Source organism: Heterodontus francisci, chromosome 30 (assembly GCF_036365525.1).
Source record: "Heterodontus francisci isolate sHetFra1 chromosome 30, sHetFra1.hap1, whole genome shotgun sequence".
Taxonomy (NCBI): Eukaryota; Metazoa; Chordata; class Chondrichthyes; order Heterodontiformes; family Heterodontidae; genus Heterodontus; species Heterodontus francisci.
Genome location: NC_090400.1, coordinates 13,535,258 through 13,550,928, shown reverse-complemented (window position 1 = coordinate 13,550,928; position 15,671 = coordinate 13,535,258). Strand labels below are relative to the sequence as shown.

Sequence of the window (15,671 nt, the reverse complement as noted above, 5' to 3'; positions counted from 1 at the left end):
GTGGGATCAGGGGATTCAGATATATAAAATCACTAAAAGTAGCAACTCAGATTAACAAGGCCATAAAAAAAAACGAGTACCTTTGTAAGTAGTGTCCACGGTTATGGAGTGGGTAACGGGAAGGAAAAGCGTGCCCTCCATCGGCAAACATAGATTATTTGTGAATTTCTCAACAGTTTGGTTTGAAGACTCTTAAACGGCGGCACAGTGGCGCAGTGGTTAGCACCGCAGCCTCACAGCTCCAGGGACCCGGGTTCGATTCCGGGTACTGCCTGTGTGGAGTTTGCAAGTTCTCCCTGTGTCTGCGTGGGTTTTCTCCGGGTGCTCCGGTTTCCTCCCACAAGCCAAAAGACTTGCAGGTTGATAGGTAAATTGGCCATTATAAATTGTCACTAGTATAGGTAGGTGGTAGGGAATGTAGGGACAGGTGGGGATGTTTGGTAGGAATATGGGATTAGTGTAGGATTAGTATAAATGGGTGGTTTATGTTCAGCACAGACTTGGTGGGCCGAAGGGCCTGTTTCAGTGCTGTATCTCTAATCTAATCTAAATAACACAAATGCATGAATAATGACAGCAAAAGACCCAGTGGCCTATCCAGTGTGTCCAACACAACTGCGATGCCTTGGCAGCAAACTATATGCACTCTCCAGCCCACTCCAAGATGATACATTTCAAGTAGACTATTGTATAAACATCAATGTTCTGTGCAATGAAAACAAAGTGCTGGAAATACTCAGCAGGTCAGGCAGCATCTGTGGAGAGAGAAGCAGAGTTAACGTTTCAGGTCTGTGACCTATCATCAGAACATTTTACCTTGGGCTTAGGAGTATTCATTTAAATATTATGCTCACATCATACTTTACATTTATCTGGTGCCAATGCAAAGTTTTACCAAAACTGATGAATAATTTTCTTTCTGAACTTAATAGCAAATTGATTAGTGTGCTCATTTCAAATTGATTTAATCTTAATCAGATGTCTTATATATTTATTCCCATTTTGAAATCCATGCTCCTCACCTTATAAAACTGAGAGTCAAAAACAAATACTTTTAAAGGTACCTGGAAAATGTGTACGTAAATATAAAAGGCAGAAACCACGACTGGGCTGACGACCGTGCACTATTTTGTGTTGTGATGTTTCTCTGTTGCAATTCAATGTAATTTAATAGATGGTGTTTGCCACTCAAGATCGTTTACAGAATCCTTCTGTATGAAGTTGGCGGCCCCAGAGCGCCAGGCAAGCCTTAGTTTCTCTAGAGTAGAGCTGCATTTATAGCCATATCCTTTTCCTTTATTATTAGGTTATTAACTGAAATCACTGCTTTGATCTATTCTCCACATTGCATTAAAACACTTTGAAACGATAATTTGTGGCAGTATGCAAACAGATGTCAAATTGTAGCAAATTAGTTCCCCCATAGAATTCATGGATGTGTCTACAATATGACATACACGCCCACTCTTTTGACATCGCTGAAGAATGCCCTGAAATTACACTTACAGCTATCAAGCTTTTTGTTTAAAAAGATATTTAATCCACTTATTTTACAAAATTGGAATAATGCAGAGCAACAGACTGTCTGAACTCTCTCTGTCTCCTACACAACATTGCACTATTTGAAAACTTAAAAGGACACTAATGCCCTGCAGTCAAAGTCCATAACCTTTATCAGCTTCACCCAGATCAGAATGGTGTCAAACTGATCAGTAGCAAAATAAATCCTGCTCGCTAGTCTCCAGGCTACCAGAGCACTCGAGTAAATGGGAAGCACAAATGGGGGGCTGAAATCCCGAGCAGGATTAAAATCTAGACCTAGTGCTTATTTTCTGGACCACAGGTTTCCGACAGATATAACACATATGAGCCACAACCAAATACAGTATTGCACATTCCTTTCTGCTTTTGATTACTCAGTAGAACGCCAATTTCTTTTAATATAAATATTTCCCAGCAATGGGTTGAACATCTTGTATAAGGAGCTCATTAGCAGTGATGGGATATGGAATGATCATGGACCTTCAACTTACAGGGGTTTAAATTGGATAGCCCTCAAATGGCTGTGGGATCACAATGTGTGATTAACCTGCCACTGTTGATTGCAATGCAGGCAGCATGTCAAACTTGTGCTGCCTGCTCACTTGAATATTTTCTGCGTATAGCCAGTGCCATCCGCACCGTTCATTGGCTGGATGCATTAGCAGTGGGTCAATATCATGAATGGCAAGCACCACTGAAAGTTAGCCTGCACTTTTGAAAGTTACCCTGCACCTCTCGAAGGCAAGGTGTATTAAGGCTGGTGCACGTGCTGGGAGTCACGGTTGAAGAGAATCTGACCTGGGAAAAATGAGCAATGGCACAACGGGGGAATGAGCAAGCTCCAAGGTTTTTGGATGCTTACTGGAGGTCTTGATGGAACAGGTGGGAAGGAGGAGAGATGTCCTGTATCCAAGGTGGGGGTGGTAGAGAAGGCCACCCCCAGACACACAGTCAAAAGGCAGTGAGAGCAGATAGCTGCAGGAGCCAAGCCCTGAAGATCTGGATGCAGTGATGCAAGAAGTTCAATGACCTGACATGAGTGGTCAAGGTCAGTGAATGCATCTTCAAATGCCATAACCTACCAATTGCACCTGTAGCCTCAGCCACTGCTCCAATCACAACACCCCCATCACTCAACAATTTCTGTCAATCAGAACTCATACATAATATTCATATGCTTCACCTCACCCACTTAGCACTGTGGCAAACCTCAGAACCACATCTCAGTTTACACACACTGCCAGCTATGCAACCATGAAACCCACATCACCCAAACAGATTGACACACTTCTCCCTCTCTTGCAGGGCATGGTGGCGCACAACCAGAGGCAGCAGGAGGTAACCAGCATGCCTGCATGCCCTAAACCCATGGAAGAGACATGCTAGCCATTATTGGAATAGGCCAGTGGCAGGGCTGAAACCATTGAAGAGAACTGTTTCCTCATATCATCCCACACTCATCGGAGTTACAAGCTGCAAATGATGTAGGCAGGCACCTCTTAATTGCCCCCGCTCCCTGTGCCACAACCTTACTTGATGTTTTTTCCTTTCAGATACTCAAGAGGTGCAACCTGGCTAGGGAATGAAGGAATACCAAGAGTGACGAAGACATAGCACCATCACTTGATTTCACACGCGCAGCCACCAGCTCAAAAACTGATGCTGAGGGTATCTTAGCGGATGGATTAGAGGTGGAATCTGCACATGCTGAGACAACCAGCACAAGTAAGCTGCAGCCAGAGCAGACGGCAAGGATATCGCAGGTGTCATCTCACCAGAGGGCAGGGTCGCACATGGGTTCAGCCGAGGACTCAGATGAAAGTTTCGATAAAGAACACTGATGGGTATGCAAGATGAAATGCTTGGTGCAATTGGAAGCTTGCCAGAAAGCTTTGTGCGTCAAGGAGTATGGAGGAGTCTAGCACCAACGTGCCGTGGGGCTTTGCACAGTTTGGAGCCCATGCTTTCCAGCATGGAAGTGGTAGCCAACTCCATTTGCACACTTGTAGAACCCAACCAAGATGCAGCATCCAATGGCCAATATCAACTTTACTGCAGCACAAGCAGCAGTCATCCAATCTCTGAGTGCTGCAGTGGAAGCTCAGACTGCTACCATGTCAGGTCAGACTACTGCCATCATGGCTGGATGACAGTATGCAATGGGGCATGCAAGATGTCACAGCAGTCCAGCAATCTGTCCTCCAACAAATTACCAAGATTACTGAGGTGCTGCCCCAGGGGAGTGGCAGTGGCCCACTGAGTATGAACTTGCCGTCATGCTCACACCCCTGCCACTTCAATAGTGCCCTTGCTATTACATTTCTGCTGCTGCCCATGATGAGATAGTGTCGTCCGAAGCTGGGCCTTCTAGGCTCAGATCTGCTGAGGTCAACCTTCAAGGCCATTTGCTGCCTTCTCCGCTAAAAGTCAGCAGCCTTCCACCAGCCATGCTGCAGCCACAGCTCTGTGCAGGAGCACTTGGACAGGCAAAGGCACATGGAAGATATAAACTAAGGTAATGCACAAGGGTGCCTTTGTATGCAATTTATATTAAACTTATAAATCTGTTTTGAAACGATTATTTGCAGTGGCTTTTATTTTTGCATTGTGGCCAAGCAGACGCTGTGATGGTCAGTGACAGTCTGAAGGTAAGGTATTGGATGGTTGGTGAATGGCAAATTGGGATTGCGGATATTGGTGCCACGAGTTCCTCAGCCAGCCAGGCTAGAAAGGGGCTGGCTAGGCTTCCGCATCCCCAGCTGCTTGTCATATAGCTGGGGTGACAAGATTCTGTAGCACGAATCTTGATACAGATGCTCTGGAGAGTACTAAAGGGCTCCTTCGCAGTGGTCCAGACAGCAGAAGCGTTGTTTCAACATGCCAATGGTCTGCTTGATGACATTTCACATGGCAGTATGGTTTCCATCGTATGCACACTATATATATGGGTGTGGGGTTGTGCACCACGGAATCAGCTCTCTAATGAATGGACAGTTCTTGTTGCCGATTAGCCAATCTTTAGTTTGCTGTGGTGGCTCAAATGCAGCTGACATAGCATACTGCCGCAGATTGAAGGCATCACAACTGCTGCCAGGATACCAGGCATTGGCCTGCATGATTCGTGGCATATGGTCACACACCAATTGGAAAATGAGGAAGAATAATCTTTTTTGTTTCCGGTATAGGGCAGATTTAACATGCAGCACCAGCAAAGCTATGCATGTGTAGTCAATGGCACCCTGCACCATTGGGAAGCCTGCAATCCTAGCAAAGCCGTGTACTCTCTCCAGCTGCTTGTCTCTGGCAAGAGAGAATTAAATGTAATTAGCTCTTTTTGAACAGACAGCCTCAGTGGCCATCAAGCTGTGAGATGTAAAATCTCCAGCTCGGAAGGAGCCAGACACACAAAAAAAATCATCACAGTCACCTTCCCAGCCACTGGTGATGCGGGGTCCTTGCTCTGCTCTGAGGCTGCAGCAGGTGGTAGATTTCAGTGAAGATATCCTTACTGAACCTCCTTGCTGTGATTCAGGTAGAATAATTACGACCTGAATACCCTGAACCGATATGGCCTCCTGCTTAGAGCCCTTCTCCCCTCCTTCCTTTTCCAGCTCCTTGTCCTACTCTTCATGGCCTGTGTCAATTCTCCCAGTCATGATGTATTCCAATGCAAATGCCTGCCAGTGCACCTATGTCTGGGAGTAATTGGTTTGTTAGGAAGCCTTGAAGGCATCAAAAGGTCCTTCAAAACCTGCCACACCACTACTTGTAGAGTTTGACAACTTGAAACAACTGTCAAAAGCACCAAACACTTGTAGAATTGCAGCAACAGCCAGAAGAAATCAACCAGCAGCTGACCAATAAGTAATTGATGTTCCTTTAAAAGCACTGGCAGGGGGTTCTTCCTGCTGCTGAATGCATGCTCAGTTGTGCAGAGAGGACATTGTCTGGAGCGTTGAGCTCCAAAATGACACTGCTGCTGTCAAATCAACATTGCATGGTGACTGATATTATGATTTGCCTTCTCTCCATACTTCTGGCAGATGGCATCCGGCACATTTCATGATTGCAATCGACTCCATTTTGGAGCTCTAAGGGCATTCTTAACACCAAAAAACAGGCACTAATGAGGCCAATTTCTCACCCAGTTTCTTTCAGGCTTGTAAACTCCATCAAACTATAATTGTGCAGTGCAATTTGAGGGGAGAAAATAAAATGACGGGTAGGATCGACACATTTGGGCCTGGATTCTCCTTCCATTGACAGATAGCTCAGACAGGGCTTTCATTCATCCATGCAAGTCAGTCACTAACCCATTCAAGTTTCCTGCACTAGCACTCATTAGTTAAGTGGAGTGGGATTATAGCACTAAGATTGCTGATTGGTTTACCATCATTGCGAGGAAGAGTAGGATATTAAACGGTGCTGCAGCTTTTAAAGCATTGCAGCTGTTTACAGGGGCACACAATTCTATCAGGAATCAGAAAATCCAACAATGAGTGAGGAAGGAGTTGAGTGGAGGTGGGGTGGGGTGGTGTGGGAATCAGCAGCAAAAAGAGCTTCCAGATGTACTATGATAGTTATGCTTCTAGCAAAAATAAGGAGAAGAGAAACTCTCTAAAGTGCTGAGGTTAGAAAGCCCCATGAGGGTCATCTGGACTTATGGAGGGAAAGGGGTAGAGGCAGTGAAAACAACCTCCACCACTTCACAAATTGCAGTAAGAGATGGCCTCACCAGGTTGGCCGAAGTGGCAGCTTTGTTCCCCATGCACATCCTGTAGGAAGGACAAATCAGTGACTCATTGGCCTCTAGCTCATACCCTGTCAGAGTTATTACCTGGATAAAAGGAAATCTGATCTATTCGCAGGGAGCCTCTCGAAACAATAATGTAACATGCTAACTCCCAGCCTCTGGGCCAACTCGCATGGGGTTTAGTAATCTTGAAGGAAAGTTGCTTAAATGGAATTTGCACCTGCAAATCTGATAACAATGGGATGAGAAGTATCCTTGCCAGTTATATTCCTTTCACTCGTGTTCTCCCATTGCAAAAGAGGTAGTAAATAACCAGCACCAGAATTGCTACTGAAGGATGGACACTAATCTCAACGGTAAGCCACACAAGGAGACAGCTCTGCAGCTCACAGGAAGACAAATAGGAAGGAATGTAGGAGATGGAGAAAAAGACATGATCAAATTAGCAAAGGCAGGGCAATGGGGAAGCACAGGTTGTTTTAACTTTGTGTGGATTGTTAAAAGCATAGCAATACCCTTCAACTCTGCCACTACTCTTTTAAGGAGCAATTTAAACATTTAGATAGTTAAAACAGCTTGTGTTTTGTTTTGAAGTTCCAAGAGATGACTTGGAAGGCTCAATTGAACAGGTGGGCTCATCAAGTGCCACAACACTTGGCCTATCCTCGCCAATTCTGTCATGGTATTTTACTTGTACAAGTACCAGCTCAAGTACACCCACTTGAGAAAATATAGTTGCAAGTCAGAAGCGTTTTCACTCAGTGAATTACAGCTGAGGAGCCTGGGGACCCAGATCTCCAAGATCAGTCTTCAAAAGTAGAATGATTCAGGAGCATAGATGTCATGCACTGTCAGTGGAAATGGTTTCCATACACATGGTTGAGATGAGTAAGAAATGAAGTGTCCATTACACATATCTGGGAAACACTGCAGGAAGTTTCCCATGAACTAGAGATTTTCGCAGCCACAAGATGCCACCACTGGTGGCTTCTGGAGTTGCAGTTATTAATGCTTGAATAGGTCCTTTGAGAGTCAGTCTGAACAGATCGCCTGCACAAGACCACTCGGGTGGTTGTTAATATAAATTATTTGACTCTGTATCTGAACAATATTCTGATTAGTTCAAGCCTTCAACTTACTGAATTAAGTTTCAAGACAAACTGCCTTCCAATAAGGTAATGTGTCTGCTCTTTGATTTTCAGGACCCTTCAGTTTTGTAAGCAGCTGAAAACCAAAGCTCATTGCACTTTTCTTCCTGCAGTGAGAACAGGATTTACTGACCACATCCTGAGGTAGGGATAGATTGGACAAGCAAATTGAGACTGCTGCTGGTTTCACATTATTGCACAAGGAGAGCTTGTGAGATTAGCTGTGCTACACATTGTACGTGGGAACCAGAGCATTTTGCCATCAAAAGAAACATGGCTTTCATCGAAGCTAAACTTTGAAGCTTAAGTTTAAAGAGGGAGATTTAAAAAAAAAATCAGCACTTTAAAGTTTGGTGAGTTTTTTAAAAAAAACATTGAGGACTAGTACACATTCTGAATTATTTAAGCAACTGAGCCACTTAAAAATTCAGATTATTAGTATAAAAACACAACCCTTATGATGCATACTATCTAAAGGAGGAAAGCAGCAGCCATGAGACCAAGTGAAGATAAAAAAAGGTAGCTGCTATTAAAGTTATCTTGATTTGCATATCAAAGCTGTCAACTTTAGATCTTTATTCCAAAAATGACACAAAACTATGCCAATTAATGTAGCCTCTGTGCAATTTATTTCAATACTTACGGAAGGCAAATTTAAAGGTGAGTATTTTGCATGTCAAGCACCTTCTGCTTGATGTATGTCTTAAAATGATGATCTGATGTGCTTAAAAGCTAGCATTTAAGCATTCCTTTGTAGATGCCAGAAGATAATCTTTAGACTTACATAGCAGTACTACGGAAAAGGTCCAAGATACTCAGCAAAGAGGCTCCCTAAACAGACACTTGACAGATTGGTGTTACTTGCAGTTGCTTATTTCCAAATTGATCAAGACAATTCATATATTTTTCATTGAAGTCAATCCATAGAGTTAGAAAATATTTGTTTCTGTAAAAATAACCAGGGTAAATAGCAACATCTTCTCACCAAATTCAACGATCGAGTCTTTTTCTTCCAACAATTGGCTTGCAATCTGTACAAAACTAGATTTTTCAGGTCATGGAGTTATACAGCACAGAAACAGACCCTACAGCCCATTGTGTCTGTGCCGGCCGTCAAGCACCCAACTATTCTAATCCCATTTTCCAGCACTTAGCCAGTAGCCTTGTATGTTATGGCATTTCAAGTGCTCATCTAAATACTTCTTAAATATTGTGTTCCTGCCTCAACCACCTCTTCAGGCAGTGTGTTGCAGATTCAATCACCCTCAGTGAAAATTTTTTTCCTCAAATCCCCTCTAAACCTCCTGCCCCTTACCTTAAATCTATGCCCCCTGGTTACTGACCCCTCTGCTAAGGGAAAAAAGTTTCTTCCTATCTAACCTATCAATGCCCCTCATAATTTTATATACCTCAATCAGGTCCCCCCTCAGCCTTTTCTGCTCTAAGGAAAACAACCCTAGCCTTTTCGGTCTCTCTTCACAGCTGAAATGCTCCAGCCCAGGCAACATCCTGGTGAATCTCCTCTGCACCCTCTCCATTGCAATCACATCCTTCCTGTAGTGTGGCGACCAGAACTGTACATAGTATTCCAACTGTGGCCTAACCAGCATTTTATACAGCTCCATCATAACCCCCCTACTCTTATATTCTATGCCTCGGCTAATAAAGCCAAGTATCCCATAAGCCTTCCAACCACCTTATCTACCTGTGCTGCTGCCTGCAGTGATCTATGGACAAGCACCCCAAGGTCCCTCTGACCCTCTGTACTCCCTAGGGTCCTACCATCCATTGTATAATCCATTACTTTGTTAGTCCTCCCAAAGTGCATCACCTCACACTTCTCAGGATTAAACTCCATCTGCCACTGCTCCGCCCATCTTACCAGCCCATCTATATCGTCCTGTAGACTAAGGCTATCCTCCTCACTATTTATGACACCACCAATTTTCGTGTCATCTGCGAACTTACTTATCATACCTCCTATATTCACGTCTAAATCATTAATGTACACTACAAAGAGTAAGGGTCCCAGCACCAATCCCTGCAGTACACCACTGGTCACAGGCTTCCACTCACAAAAACAACCCTCGACCATCACCCTCTGCCTCCTGCCACTAAGTCAATTTTGGATCCAATTTGTCAAATTGCCCAGGATCCCACGGGCTCTTACCTTCTTAACCAATCTCCCATGCAGGACCTTATCAAAAGCCTTAGTGAAGTCCATGTAGACTACATCAACTGCTTTACCCTATCTACACATCTAGTAACCGCCTCGAAAAATTCAAATCAAGTTAGATAGACACGATCTCCCCCTGACAAAGCAATGCTGACTATCCCTGATTAATCCCTGCCTCTCCAAGTGGAGACTAATCCTGTCCCTCAGAATTTTTTCCAATAGTTTCCCTACCACTGATGTTAGACTCACCGGCCTGTAATTACCTGGTTTATCCCTGCTACCCTTCTTGAATAATGACACCACATTCGCTGTCCTCCAATCCTCTGGTACTTCCTGTGGCCAGAGAGGATTTGAAAATTTGTGTCAGAGCCCCTGCTACCTCCTCCGTTGCCTCACATAACAGCCTGGCATACATCCTGATGGCAATATTCTCAAAAACAAAGTGTGTATCTTAACCCAAAAAATGTTACATTCCACTTGTTCAGAATTCTTAAACAAATACAGTTTATAATAAGAGTGAAATGTGATGGCTGATTGTGCTGGAACACATGTACCTGTTTATGTAACAAATCACTGAGCAGCCATAAACAAACAGCTGGCTGCACGGGACAGTGCACAGCCTATCTCCTCAACCCTTTCCTCTGGAGAAAAATAAAATTCCATTCCCATTCCAACTTTGTCTTCTACCTACTTTCTCTCTGTATAACTCAAAACAGTTTTCGCATTGTGCTGTCTTGGTTCTTCATCTGAATATTTCTTTGACTGCTTGTGCAAGCCTCACCAAGCTGCAGCTCCATGTTCTGTAACTCTCCCGGTATCTCTTCATGGCTCTCAATCATATAACCTTACTTGCATATTCAATCTTTATCTTATTTTTCTAAAAGCCCAGGATGCACAGCAAGAGGGCAGATACTGGGACCCACCCAATGGAGTGTGTGTCTGGGAAATGGTAGAATATACATAATGAGAGAGAAAGCATGGCTTTGGGTGTTCAGATTGGGAAAGAGTTGAGTGACAACGACCTAGAGAAAGAATGGCCTTGGGTTGGGTTTACCTTTAGCCTTGGGTTAGCGACTTGGGAAGCAATGGGTACAGAAAACCAGAGTGCTTCTGTCTGGGAGAGATCAAGGAGTCTGTGGCCTAGGCCTTTGATGCACTGGGGGAAGGTAGAGTAAGAGGAAGAAAGCGGCAAGACCATTTGCTGGGTGGAGGTGAAAGATGCTGGATTGTGGGTTCTGGGCATACTGCTGTTTAAGAGCATTCAGTTAATGCCTCGAGTCAGGACCATTCAGGGAACTGTAAGCGCACTGAGAGGGTCCTAAGATTTGATACAAATGCGTGGCAGGATGCTGGGGGTGATTCTGGGGCTTAGTAGTATTGGGAACTGGTCAGTCTTTAGGTTTGGTAGTAGTTGGGGGATGGAGCAGCTCAGTGGACGGTCACAAGCAAAGGGCCTGTCAACATTAGCAAGCAGACTGCAGAGTTCAGGAGTGACATAGGAGAGTAGTTTGAAGTGTCAGCAGGGCTCAGAAAATATGTGCAACCTCTGAAAAGAAAGTGACCAAAGCTGTGCTTGGAGTCCAGATAGTTGAAGTAGCTGGATCACCCAGAAAATAAAGTGGCTGCTTAATTTAAGATGACGCATGCGTGTGCACCATCTGATCCAGGCTATGTCTGTGCTCCTTTGACCATAAAAAAGACCAAGTGAACAACTGAATCTCAGTACCCCAAACTGAGTTTCAGGCTCCTGAAGAAAGAGTTCACCTCTCTCAGAAAATGTTTTCCAGGAATTTACAAAACTGTACAAGCAGCCCTCAAGGCTAAGAACGAACATTATGTTCTGAATAGTGTTTTAAATAGATTTTAAGTATAATTTATTTTGGTAAATGTTCATGCAGCTTAAAATTCAAAGTATCACCTCAAGCAAACTTCATAAAACTGTGTGATTTAAATGGTTGGTTCTTACTACTTTGGGACCAGTTTTTTTTTTTAGGAAAAACCTGAGCAACTACTTCTGATTCATTCAGACTTAGTCATTGAAATATTTGATTGGTAACAGCAGAACTCAGTCATCATTTGAGCCAATCGTTAATTCTTGCCCTACAGGCATGTGTTAGCCTGAGGTGGAATACTTTGAGATTTAATGCATTAATGGTGTGGCACAACAGTTGTACGCTAGGCAGAAAAATTAATTATGATGTTAGGTAGAACTTCCATTCTGGTATAGTAGTAGAATCCACTATTGCAGACAATGAAAACAAAACCATTCAAAATACAGTAGAAAGTGCTAACAGGAGTGTCAGGGTATGGGAAGGATAAAGAAATCTTATTCTCATCCTTGACTTTTTTAATGCTGCTAATGGTTGGGGATATTAGCTTGAATGAGCTTCTGATTGTGACAGCATGAGAAACTTCTACCAAGGAAGTGACTCAAATTATTAAAACATGATGAGTAAATAGCTGTATTTATTTTGATATTTATTCAGCTTCTTCACACATGATTGCAATTCCTTCAAGCCAAATTCCCACAATGGTATTTAGTACCACAACTGAACCATAGCAATACTAAGCAAGTTATCCATTATTCTTTTGGACAGTATTTTTCAAAAGGCATTTTGGCTGTAAATTTTCTTTATTATAGTCAGATTCTGTGATGTACCAAACTTTCTGTAAATCTATTCTTATAAGGAATGTTACAGAGTAGATAAGTACTCATATGATCCTTGGCAAATTTGGAGAGATGGGGGAATTTTGAGACCATATTGTTCCTGGTTTGAAGAAACTCATGCAGCATCTTGCATTATTCAAAAGATCACAAAGTAAAGCTTTAAATGAGAAAGGCCCATTCCACATACCATGTCATAAATATCTTATCAAAGACTTATCACAGATCGAGCAGAGCTCCAGAAGATTCCTCAATTTCTACCTCTTGATTTTTTTTTGCAAACCCAGACCTACTGCTCTTCAGGTGTATCACTCTGGCCAAAATCGGTACAAAAGAGATCAAAATTGGACCAGATTGCCTAGCTCAGTACCACATTGTGTTTTTTTAAATGAAAAATGCACTTCCCAATGTGCATTTAGAAAAGCCCTGCATTTATCTAGTTTCTAATAATATCTGAGAAATGTCTCAAAACACTATTATACAATGAAGTGACTGATGTGTAGGCAACATGGCAGCCATCTGTACACAGCAGAATTCTACAAACAAGAGATGAATGACTAGTTAACCTGCTTTAATGATGTTGGTTGAGGGAGGAATGTTGGCCAAGACACCAGGAGAGCTCTTTAGTCCATCTTTGAATAGTGTCACGAGATCATTATGATCCATCTAAATCATCAGAACAGGAAGATGGCATGTCTGAAAATGCTGCAATCCTTCAACACAGCACTGTGGTGTAAGCCTACATTATGCTTAAATCCTGGAATACAGCTCTAACCCACAACCTCTGTCCTAGAGATGAAAGTGCTACCAACTGAGCAATGCTCACTCATCAGGTAACCACTGGAGAATTGACAGCACTTTTTTTTTCTTTTAAACACCAATGAATTGCTGTTAATTGCTGTGCCCTGATGAAAATAAAATTAGTTTAATCAGATCAACCAGTTAAGGAAAACCATCAGCAATGGGATAATAATTGGTAGCTGAGAAACTATTCCTTCCTTATTGAACATGCCTCTCAGTGGTGACTCTGTTGACCAAAGTCAATTAAATATGGGACCTACACCAAATTCCATTTTCATCAGTGTCTTGTAATAAAATGGTGAGAAATTGGCTTAAATTAATTAAATAAAATTTAAATTCTTTACTCATGCGGTTGAGACAAATAGTATAGCTCAAGGGAAAGCCAGATAAGTACAAGGGAAAAAGGAAGGTGCTTGGAACATTTTTGTTGTTAAACAGAAAGATACGGTGACAGGGTTAGATGAAGTAACATGGGAGGAGACATGTACGGATCATCAATACTGGCATAGACTGGTTGGACCGAATGGCCTGTTTCTGTGCTGTAAATTCTTTGTAATTGTAAATAGGACCTACATATCTGACTGGAACTGAACAAACACAATCAACTGAAAATGTCCACCCCTGTGAACAGAGTAACAGAAGTTGACTGTATAATCTCTCCAACTGCAGTTACTGTCAGCACTCACCCATTTTCCCGTCCTCCACGAACAGCACACTGAGTGGAATCAGACAGCTGAAGTAGAAAACGTCAATGTTGTTTTTCACAGCCACCTGAAACAAAAAAAAACAAGGTTAGCCTTACTGGAAAGACTGAATACTTTAATAAAGCAGACCAAATTCATGGTGAAAAACTCAGTTCTCAGACTTAACCCAAGGCACGTTAATTTTCTATGCTTTAAAATTTGACAGCAGTACTGCTTTCATTAAGGTGGTAATATATACGAGCTTTACAAGAAAAAAAAAGTCGGCCTCCCGTGGGTAAATTTTTCATGCATCAGATTATCTTTTAGCAGTTCTACAACTTTGCTTTTAGAGGAAGTATAGGCAACACTTCTGCTCAGGTTCTGCAGCCTTGCCTGTTTAATAGCTCATCTACCAGAAAGGTATGTAGACCTGCATTGATTCCCAGTCACTCAAAAGATTATTTCAAATTGAAAGAGAGAAAAGCTTGCATTTATATAGCGCCACAGGGTGTCCCAAAATGCCTTACAGCCAATTAAGTACTTTTTTCTTTGAAGTATAGTCACTGTTATAATGTAAGAAACGCGCCAGCTGATTTGCACACAGCAAGCTCCCACAAACAGCAATGTGATAATGATGAAATAATTTTTTTTGCGATGTTGATAAATATTAGCCAGGACACCAGGGATAACGCCCCTGCTCGTCTTCGAAATAGTATCATGGAATCTTTTACTCCACCTGAGGAGGTAGAAAGGACCTCAGTTTAACGCCTTCATCCAAAAGATAGCACCTCCAACAGTGCAGCACTCCCCGAGTACAGCACTGGAGTCTCAACCTAAATTTCTGTGCTCAAGTCATGGAGTGGGACTTGAACCAACAACATTCTGACTCAGGTGGGAGTGCTAACAACTGAGCCACAGCTGACACTTAAAGGTACTGACCCTCCCTTAAGCCCTACAACCACCGTCCCCCTTCCCCACCCAGAGTGTTCTTTTCTTCCAAATTTGGCGATCTATACTCCCTTAATTACCTGCCTCTCCTCTGCCCGCTCCTCCTTGCTTGAAATCCACCTCTTTGACCAAGTTTTTGATCATCCCTCCTAACACCTTTTTCTCTAGCTCTGTGTCCATTTTTGTTTGATTATGCCTCTATGTAGTGCCTTGGAACATTTTATGACATTAATGAGGTTATATAACTGCGAGTTGTTGTTGTTGACAACCAAGTCATTTGGGGAGCAACGAACAGAAATGAGATAGTTCCACAGACAGAGAAAACAAGGGTTCGGTGAAGGAGGAAACTACCTCTCCAAAATCATTACATGCATTCATTTATTAGCTGAAATGTGATTGACAAAATACTGAAAGTAGCAAGCCCATGTTTTCCTGGAATGCTGATTATTGTGCCGGGCAGGGAAAGAATTAGGGAGTCACAGAAGCTCCATTATAAAGGTTGTTAGATTTGCTTCATATTTTTATTAAATTCACATACTATTTAAGGACACTTGACAGTATTGACCAATGAAGGGAAGAACCAAATGCATTAAAAAAAAATCAGTTGCACAATGCAAGGAAAATAATCACACTACACAAGAACAAGCCATCTTAAACATTACTGAGGTAACAGCCTCATCAAAAAAACAACCTGATTTAAAATGAACACAATTGGATTTGCTTCCCTTTTCAAGAATTGGATTGCGGGTATTTTTTACAACACTAGGTGAAAAGGATTTCAGTGAGGCTGCATCACTCAATTGGAACTAGACTTCTAGTTTATTCTTATATACCATAATTAGTTTATAGTTTGATTTCTTGCAGGCTGCTTTCCACATGCAATCATCTGTAACCAACACAAATCAATGATGTAGTTCATGGAAGAGTTTTAATACATATTAAGTGGTATCTGTAT

At 42.4% G+C, this 15,671-nt stretch overlaps 1 protein-coding gene across 1 annotated transcript in view; it reads right to left on the bottom strand.

Moving 5' to 3' along the window:
• ap2b1 (adaptor related protein complex 2 subunit beta 1) overlaps positions 1 to 15,671 on the bottom strand; it is a 266,519-nt gene that overhangs the window by 116,521 nt on the left and 134,327 nt on the right. Inside the window, exons 19-26 of the mRNA XM_068009879.1 lie at positions 13,772 to 13,856; positions 7,683 to 7,745; positions 7,207 to 7,345; positions 6,987 to 7,103; positions 4,507 to 4,842; positions 3,137 to 3,272; positions 2,625 to 2,685; positions 81 to 191 (exon numbers count right to left, since the gene is read on the bottom strand). Of these exons, the coding sequence (XP_067865980.1) occupies positions 81 to 191; positions 2,625 to 2,685; positions 3,137 to 3,272; positions 4,507 to 4,842; positions 6,987 to 7,103; positions 7,207 to 7,345; positions 7,683 to 7,745; positions 13,772 to 13,856 (1,048 nt within the window). The remainder of the gene's footprint in view (positions 1 to 80; positions 192 to 2,624; positions 2,686 to 3,136; positions 3,273 to 4,506; positions 4,843 to 6,986; positions 7,104 to 7,206; positions 7,346 to 7,682; positions 7,746 to 13,771; positions 13,857 to 15,671) is intronic.